Source organism: Linepithema humile, chromosome 6 (assembly GCF_040581485.1).
Source record: "Linepithema humile isolate Giens D197 chromosome 6, Lhum_UNIL_v1.0, whole genome shotgun sequence".
NCBI lineage: Eukaryota > Metazoa > Arthropoda > Insecta > Hymenoptera > Formicidae > Linepithema > Linepithema humile.
In genome coordinates, this window is record NC_090133.1 from 14,946,222 (window position 1) to 14,956,213 (window position 9,992).

General features: G+C 35.1%; 1 protein-coding gene across 1 annotated transcript; it reads left to right on the top strand.

Moving 5' to 3' along the window:
• The first annotated feature begins 582 nt into the window (after positions 1–582).
• LOC137000491 (uncharacterized) lies at positions 583–3,351 on the top strand. Its single transcript, XM_067357129.1, has one exon. It carries the CDS (start codon positions 661–663, stop codon positions 3,349–3,351), a length of 2,691 nt encoding a protein of 896 aa, XP_067213230.1. The 5' UTR covers positions 583–660.
• Positions 3,352–9,992: the final 6,641 nt, after the last annotated feature.

The window sequence follows — 9,992 nt, forward strand, 5'->3', positions numbered from 1 at the left end:
AAATATTTTGTTTCATTCTTTTTATGTCTTTTTTGAAACCCTACAACTTTTGTCTGAAACATTTGTCTTTAAAATGCATTGTTCAAGAGATATTTGAAGTCGTCGTTTAAAATAGAACGTCTTGTATATATATAAAATAAATGTAATGTGCATATATTTATTGATTTTTTTTGCAGGCGTCAAATGCTGCAAACAGAAGTGCGAAATGCGCAATTCGGGGAAAGAAATGAGACAACAAAGCAGCAAAATAAAGAAAAAATAAGTAAGTACAATAAAAATGTCAAATATGACGACGATAACAGTTTGGTTATCGAAAAGGGTCATCTGGATACGAATCGTATCCAAGAAAACATGCCCGAAAGTCGTTGCATTGTCGACCTTTCTTTTATGTGGAATAAGATCCACAGAGTATTTGATGATCATGCACGAGGAATTGAGTGCCAATTTAAAAATTGGAAACTAGTAAATTCCCATCGCCGTGAATTACTGACGCAGTTGTTCTTCAAGTGCCAAATGTGCAACTATGAAGCCAACATATGGTCAGAATCTTCAGAACCTAATAAGCTGGATCTCAATAAAGCTGCTGTAGTTACAACTATAATAATTGGGAATGGTTATGCCCAACTGGAAGAATTCTGTGCGGGTATAAATATCCCTTGTATGTCTGAAAAGACTTATATCAAATATCGAGAAGATGTAGTCGATGATTTTCAAAAAATAGCCATGGAAAGTATGAAAATGGCAGGCGAACTCGAAAAACAACTTGCCCTCGAGAGGAATAAAACTATAAATGGCATTCCGTATATAACCGTTGTAGCGGATGGTAGTTGGATGAAGAGATCATACGGCAACACCTATGATTCACTGTCTGGTGTTGATGCCATAATTGGATATCGCACAAGGAAAGTTCTCTTTATTGGCATCCGCAATAAATTTTGTACGGTGTGTGATATGGCGGAGCGAATTGGTCATGAGCCACATAGCCATAAATGCTATAAAAATTTTGACCGCAACGCTAGCTCTACAAGAATGGAAAGCGACGCCATTGTAGAAGGTTTTAAAAATAGCCTTAAAATGCATGGACTGATATATAGAACTGTTATTGCTGATGGCGACAGCAGCGTATATCAATCCATTAAAAATAATGCGCCATATCGCGAACAAGAAGTGACTGTACGAAAAATAGAATGCAGCAATCATTTGCTTCGCAACTTGTCCAAAAAGCTGAAAACTGTTGCAGAGACAGCACAGCCAAAACAGCATAGAAAACGTGGCTTTGTACAGCTACGAAAAGTTGTAGGAAACAACATTTTAAAAATACGGAAAGAAATGGTAAAGGCAGCCACTTTACGAAGGGAAGAAAATATACCTCATCATAGCAAGGCTACGGAATTACAAAAAGATATTTTGAACATTCCTAGCCATATTTTTGGTGAGCATAAAAGATGCAAAGAACGCGGCCGTATATGCGAAGAAAACCGTGAGAAAATGCAAAATTATGTGCCGTATTTGAAATTCCACGGTTTATATCAGAAAATTGAAAGTGCTGTTACATACTTGAGCGCTTATTCCGATAGTTTGTTGTTAAATTTAACAAACAATCCTGCAGAATCGTTTAATTCAATAATCTGCAAAACAATAGGTGGAAAGCGCATAAATTTCGGCCTACGAGGTTCTTACAATGCTAAAATTGCGGGAGCTGTTGTGCAGTATAATACTGAACAAGTTCTTACGCAAATGTATGAAAACATGTGTAAAAATGTCCCTCCAGTCGTTGAGAATTTAGAAAAGCGACGACAAATAAAAATTTCGAGAACCAAAGAATCTCGAGAAGTGCATGGCAGATCAAAAAAATTCAAACGAGAGCCAGGAACAGATTGTTATTATGGCCCGCAATCACAAAAGCCAGATCTTCCGCCTAACGTTTATCAACAATTAAAAGAAAATCATATGGAAAAGTTTGCGGAAAATGCGGAAAAGAAGCAAGAAATAGAATTAGAGACAAAAGGCCAAAGTGAATGTGAACTATGGCATTCATTGAGACGTGAAATGCTAACAGCATCCAATTTTGGAATCGTATGTCGCATGAGACCAACAACGTCTTGTGCAGCAACTGTAAAAAGCATTTTGTATCCTCCACACATTGACCCTGCAGCCATGAAATATGGTCGCGAGAGGGAGGAAATCGCCAGAATAGAATTGGCTGCAAAATTGAATAAAAAAATTGCACTATGCGGATTGTTCATTGATTATGAAAATCCATGCTTGGGTACTTCTCCCGATGGACTTATCGATGAAGATGGACTGGTGGAGATTAAATGTCCTCCATCAGCTGAAAATTTAACAGCTGATGAAGCTGTACAAACATTGCTTCAATTAAAAGGCATATTTGACAAAAAAAATATTGATAAAATGAATCGAAATCATCGATTCTTTTATCAAGTTCAGGGGCAGTTAAACATAACGCAACGCAATTATTGCATTTTCGTTATATGGACCCCAAAAAGTTTAAAAATCGTGCGTGTTAATAGAGACAATGTCTTTTGGGAAAAAGAAATGGTATCTGTCTTAACACGCTTCTATTATGAGTATATGTTGCCAGAAATTATAGACAGTCGTCATAATAGACATATGCCAATTAGAGATCCGAAATATATTACGGACGCAAAAGAACAAGCATGTAGAAAGAAAAATAAGCGTCTCAACGAAAATGAAAATCTTTTGCTAGAGAGCAAAAAATTAAAACAGAAAGTTTTATCAACTGACGCCACAAGCATAGATACTGCTCTGGATGTGGAGCAAGATAGCGATTGCATCGTTGTCAATTATTCAACGAATAAGCGAAATCTGACTACAGATGAAATAGCAAGACGTAAACAAGTTTTAGATAAAACAATAATTCCTCTTTCTTTGGTGAGAGAGAATGTTCTCTCTGAACAGAGCCAACTGAACGATGAATCGTTAGACACATTCTTGCGCGTTGTTAGAGAAACGTCTTGTTTCGAAACGCGAAGCGTTCAGTACTTGCAGTTTCCTGAACTAATAACAGCCAGTGATAGCAATAACAGCTTACAAATAATTGGAAGTAACTGTACTAATCACTGGCGATGCATTTTTTTTGACGGCTCCAAGCTGCATGTGTGTGACAGTTTACCTAACTGCACATACGAAAAATTGGCAGAGAAGGAGAAAGATTATATTCGCAAACGTTATCCAACAATAAACGTAAGCGATATAATATTCGAAAAAGTCCAATCACAACCGGACAGTACATCTTGCGGAATTTATGCAGCTGCTTTCGCTACAACTGTAGTCTTAGAAAAAAAATCCTTGTATGGAAAAATATTCTAATGACGTTGAGCGCATGAGACGTCATTTTATGAATATAATAGAAAATAACAACTTAAAATTACAATATTGGCTCAAATTATTCAAATAAATTATTAAACAACAAGCTACAGAGCCCAAGCTGGATTTTCGTGCTTAATTTATTGATATATTAATATATTATAACAAATGTTTAGGTCAATCTAGACGTTTCGACCATCTGGTTGTGGTCATCTTCAGTAGTTAGTTATTATAAAATTCGGAACATATTAATAAAACAATCGTTACTTATAAAACTAATTCGGATATTACAATAATCTTCTTATATTCGTTACTTTTAAAATTGTTTAGAAGGACATCACATCTTGAAAGTCATGCCCCTTCTAATAACAGCAATCTTTAGATCATCGGGAAGGAAAACGATGTCGTGTTTTACATTAAACATACGCGATGTACTTTTAAGACTTGAACTGCGGTTGATTGCAATTATTCTAAAAACAGCATGAACCAAAGTCTACCTTTATCTTTATATTACTTGTTATTTATTAAAATACTAAAAATATTCTTACCTCAATGCATAGCAGTACCGTCATGTTGTGTTTTTGTGTGTTAAACTTTCTTATTTTAAAAAAACTAAAAACCAAAACCAAATTCGGTGTAACGAGTCAGTTTGCTTAAAATGATATTGGTGGTCCGTATCATTTGAGTGGACATGGCAAACTAGTTGAATATAATAGAGGATATATTAGAGAACTCGTATGTGAAGGAGATTCGTGGTGGGAGAGTGAGTGATCTTTAAGCAGTAAATAAATTGAGAACTGGCAAATACAAGTTTGGCAGTAACTCAGTATCGTTCTGCTTATTGAGACTCGTTTTTTGCCGTTTTATGTGCAACATCTCGGAAATAAGCCTTTTGCTATAAGACATTTCCTTGTCTAATATTTCTACATTCTCCCAATCCATTTCATGGTTTTTTTCCAATCTATGACAAGAAATGACCGAAGGGGATCCCGTTTTTTTATTTATATCCGACTTGTGTTCTTTAATTCTAGTTTTTAATTTTCTCTTTGTTTGTCCCACATAACTAGCCTCGCAATCATGACACGTTACCTTATATACTACATCACATTGGCTCATGGATTCAATGATGTCTTTCCCTGTTTTTATAAATTTATTAAGTTTATTGTTACACGAAAAGGCTAAATGATGATTGTATTTTTTCATGTTCCGTGTGAATTTATCAAAAGTTTCTTTTATATATGGGATCGTAAAAAAACCCATTCTATCATTGTTATTTTTGTTTCTATTACAACAAGTATTGCTAAATTTTTTAAGTCTTTCGTTAATACTATTAAAAATTATTTCCAATGGATAGCCGTTAATTAAAAGTAGGGAAATCATTTCCTCGATGTTCTTGTGCCAATATTGTGGGTGTGTTAACTTTAAAACTCTGTCAAATAAGCCAATGATAATACCTTTTTTGTGTGCCATGGGATGATGCAAATAAAAACTTAAATATCTGCCCGAAAAAGTAGGTTTGTGGAACAAATCAAATTTAATCAAATTATTTTCAGATATTAGTTTAACGTTAAGGAAATTGATATAATAATTTATCAGATGTTGTAATTCCCAAAGAGGTCGAGCTTTTGTTACAATTGGGAGAACGTTTTAACATGCCTATTACTGAAAAAATGTCGATGTCAATTGAAGTCATAAAAAACATTGAAAGAAACATTGAAAGAAAGAATGAAGATTACAAATGTTCTGTTAGAAATGATACTATATCAATTATAAATGGGTTCTGTAAGGGAAACTCCCGCAATAGTGTTGATGACAGAAAGTTACTCAATTGGTTGTACAAAACAAAAAAATTTATTAATAAAAACCCTGATCTATTATTCACCAGGGCTGATAATTCACATTAGAAAAGGGAATAAATAATCATATCAATTTCCTTAATGTTAAACTAATATCTGAAAATAATTTGATTAAATTTGATTTGTTCCACAAACCTACTTTTTCGGGCAGATATTTAAGTTTTTATTTGCATCATCCCATGGCACACAAAAAAGGTATTATCATTGGCTTATTTGACAGAGTTTTAAAGTTAACACACCCACAATATTGGCACAAGAACATCGAGGAAATGATTTCCCTACTTTTAATTAACGGCTATCCATTGGAAATAATTTTTAATAGTATTAACGAAAGACTTAAAAAATTTAGCAATACTTGTTGTAATAGAAACAAAAATAACAATGATAGAATGGGTTTTTTTACGATCCCATATATAAAAGAAACTTTTGATAAATTCACACGGAACATGAAAAAATACAATCATCATTTAGCCTTTTCGTGTAACAATAAACTTAATAAATTTATAAAAACAGGGAAAGACATCATTGAATCCATGAGCCAATGTGATGTAGTATATAAGGTAACGTGTCATGATTGCGAGGCTAGTTATGTGGGACAAACAAAGAGAAAATTAAAAACTAGAATTAAAGAACACAAGTCGGATATAAATAAAAAAACGGGATCCCCTTCGGTCATTTCTTGTCATAGATTGGAAAAAAACCATGAAATGGATTGGGAGAATGTAGAAATATTAGACAAGGAAATGTCTTATAGCAAAAGGCTTATTTCCGAGATGTTGCACATAAAACGGCAAAAAACGAGTCTCAATAAGCAGAACGATACTGAGTTACTGCCAAACTTGTATTTGCCAGTTCTCAATTTATTTACTGCTTAAAGATCACTCACTCTCCCACCACGAATCTCCTTCACATACGAGTTCTCTAATATATCCTCTATTATATTCAACTAGTTTGCCATGTCCACTCAAATGATACGGACCACCAATATCATTTTAAGCAAACTGACTCGTTACACCGAATTTGGTTTTGGTTTTTAGTTTTTTTAAAATAAGAAAGTTTAACACACAAAAACACAACATGACGGTACTGCTATGCATTGAGGTAAGAATATTTTTAGTATTTTAATAAATAACAAGTAATATAAAGATAAAGGTAGACTTTGGTTCATGCTGTTTTTAGAATAATTGCAATCAACCGCAGTTCAAGTCTTAAAAGTACATCGCGTATGTTTAATGTAAAACACGACATCGTTTTCCTTCCCGATGATCTAAAGATTGCTGTTATTAGAAGGGGCATGACTTTCAAGATGTGATGTCCTTCTAAACAATTTTAAAAGTAACGAATATAAGAAGATTATTGTAATATCCGAATTAGTTTTATAAGTAACGATTGTTTTATTAATATGTTCCGAATTTTATAATAACTAACTACTGAAGATGACCACAACCAGATGGTCGAAACGTCTAGATTGACCTAAACATTTGTTATAATATATTAATATATCAATAAATTAAGCACGAAAATCCAGCTTGGGCTCTATAGCTTGTTGTTTAATAATTTATTAGAAAATAACAAGCTGTCACCTTTTCCCTTACAATAAGTGTTTTGCGCAACATGGCATAAAAAATCAAGTAATTTAGTTTAAAACAAAATAGCATTTTTTAATATAATATCGATAATACTCGATATGTGCCTCATTTGCACTTAAAAAAAAATGCAATATTATTCACACAGTTGGTATGCAAAATCGAAGAGACGAAGAATAAAAATAATGTTTGCGTCTCACGAGAATGGGCGGCGGATGGGGTCTATTCTATATTTTCTGTTTTTAATATTTTTAAAAATATTAATAAAGCCAATCTAACATCAGCTGGCAATTTGTAAAAAATAATGCCAGAGGCGATCTTACATGTGCTGGCATTGTCGATTAATAAAGCCAGAGGCGATTTAACGTGGGCTGGCTATTAGAGAAATACGTATTTATTTTTCTTTGTAATTGATTACAAAAAACGTGATGTGACTGATCTGTATCAGAGATATCAACTCGAGCTCTGTGCAACAGAACTACATGAGGGATAGAGCCTCCACCATGCGGACACCACACAAGCAAGAATCGCTAACGTCACGCATTTGTGTGCGCGCTCGGCGCATTTGGTCGTACGACACAGCTTACGAGAAATGCTAAGAAGCGTTTCTAATTGAGTAAGGCGAGTCGCTAGAATATTATATCCCGTCTTTGAGACCTGCTTTTTGCAACTCTTTTTCCGTATTTCTTTCTAACAGTGCACAAATGATTACATAATTCTTTTTGCTAAAAAATATTTAATATTTATTAAAAATATTAACATGTTAAATTAATAACTTTAGAAAGAAATACTGATTTGTTATTGTCAATAGAAAAATAAAAAATAATTACAATTTTGCAAAAAAATGTAAGTGTTTAACATACACGAATATTATTTATATATATAAAATTATATTTTTTAAACATTTACATTTGTAAAACACTTATTTGTTAAACACTTACATTTTTTTGCAAAATTGTAATTATTTTTTATTTTTCTATTGACAATAACAAATCAGTATTTCTTTCTAAAGTTATTAATTTAACATATATAAATATTTTTAATAAATATTAAATATTTTTTAGCAAAAAGAATTATCTAATTATCATTTGTACACTGTTAGAAAGAAATACGGAAAAAAAGTTGCAAAAAACAGGTCTCGAAGACGGGATATAATATTCTAGCGACTCGCCTTACTCGATTAGAAATGCTTGCTTCTTAGCATTTATCGTAAGCTGTTGTCCATACGACCAAACCGCCGAGCGCACACGGACGCGATTCTCGCTTGTGTGATGCCCGCATGGTGGGAGTCCTTCTCTTCATGTTGCTCTGTTGCACGGAGCTCGAGTGTGCATCTCTGATCTGTATATACGTTATCGGAAGATTTGAACAACTTTCGCACTTTTTTCCTCAACCAAAATTTTATTGCAAGGCCATGATATAATGTACAAGGCAAAATAGGCATATGCAAAAGGTCTAATAAATATTAACTAATATAATAAAATATTTTATTTGAAATATATATATATATATTACTATACATTGAACTGACTTCTGTTTCCGGTGCGATAGAGCGCGACACGTGGCGTGGAGAGAAATTCTTGGGGAGACGTGGGAAGCAAGAGGAGAGCGGAAGGAGGAGTGAGAGCGAGTGGAGGAGAGAGTGGAGGTGAGAGAGAGTGTGTGTGAGTGAGGGGAGCGCAGGGTGTGAAAGAGGGAAAGGGCAAGGAAAAAGAAGTTGTACAGATAGGCATAGAACATAGGATATAGAGACGGACACGATCGGGATTAGGAGAGAGAGCGAGGAGCACATAGAAGATAGAAGGTAATAGGTGAGAGTGACAGGTGGCGACATAGCGGGATGGAAAGGAGATTAGAATTGGAAATGGAAGAAGGATTAAGAGAAGCGAGAAGGGGGAGAGTTAGACGCGGAAGTTATGGGTGCATAGAGGAGATGTGGAAGAGGAAGAGGGAAGAGGCATGGGAAAAGGGGGAAGAGGAGAAGAAAGGCATATTCAATTAAAGTAAGAAGACAATGAGGTCACCTGGGAAAGAAGAGGGAAAGAAAAAGGAAGAGCAGAAGGGGATAGAGAAGGGAGAGGAGGAGATGAGGAAATGGAAAGGGGAGATGGAGGGGGTAATGAAGGAGGTGATGAGGATGGGGTTGGAGAAGTGGAAGGAAGAAATGAGACAGATGAAGGAAGAAATGAAGGAGGGAATAAAAGACATAAGGAAGGAAATGAAAGAGATCAGAGATAGGGAAGAGAAATGAAGGGAGGAGCGAGAGGAAATGAAAAGACATATAAAAGGATTGGAAAGGAGAATAGAAGAGATGGAGAGAGACGGAGAGAATGAGAGGGAAGGGGGAAGGAAAGAAGGGAAGGAAGAAGAAGGGAAAATAGAAATAAGAATGAAAGAAATAGAAAGGAGGATGGAAAGAAAAGAGAGGAAAGAGAGGAGAAGGAATCTGGTAATAAAAGGAATAGAGGTAAAGGAAGGGAAAAGAAAAGAAGCGGTAGAAAGATTAATGAAGGATATAGAAGCGAAGGTAAAGATAGAAGAGATATAGAGAATAGCGGAGGATAGAGAAAAAGGAAGAGAAATAGTGGGGATAAGGCTGGAGAATGAGGAGAAAAGAAAGGAGATATGGGAGAGAAAGAAAATGCTTAAGGGTAGAAAGGAAAGAATAGTAGAGAACTGGACATGGAAGGAAAGGAGGATGAGATGGAAATTGGAGGAGATAGCCAGGGAAGAGGAAAGGAAAGGGAAAAGTGTATGGATAAGATATGGAAGAGTAAGAATAAATAAGCAATGGTGGAAGTGGGATGAGGAGGAGGAGGTGCTAAGAGACGGAAAAGGTAACACAAAAGTAGGGGGACAGGGGAAGGGAGATCGGGGAGGGAGGGAAGCACAGGATAGAAGAGAGAAAGGAAAAGAACGAAAAGGTGAGGCGAGAGGATGGGAGGGAGAGGGAGTGAAGAATAGCCTTCTGGAATGTGGCAGGGGTGGGAAATAAAGATAAAGAATTTTGGGAGGGGCTAAAGAAATGGGATGTAATAGTACTGATAGAAACATGGATGAATAAAAAAGGGTGGGAAAGGGTAAAAGAAAAGTTACCAAGAAGGTACGAAAGGGGAGTACAAATGGCGGAAAAAAAGAATGAAAAAGGAAGGGCGATGGGAGGGATGATAATGGAAATAAGAAAAGAGATGTTAGAAAAAGG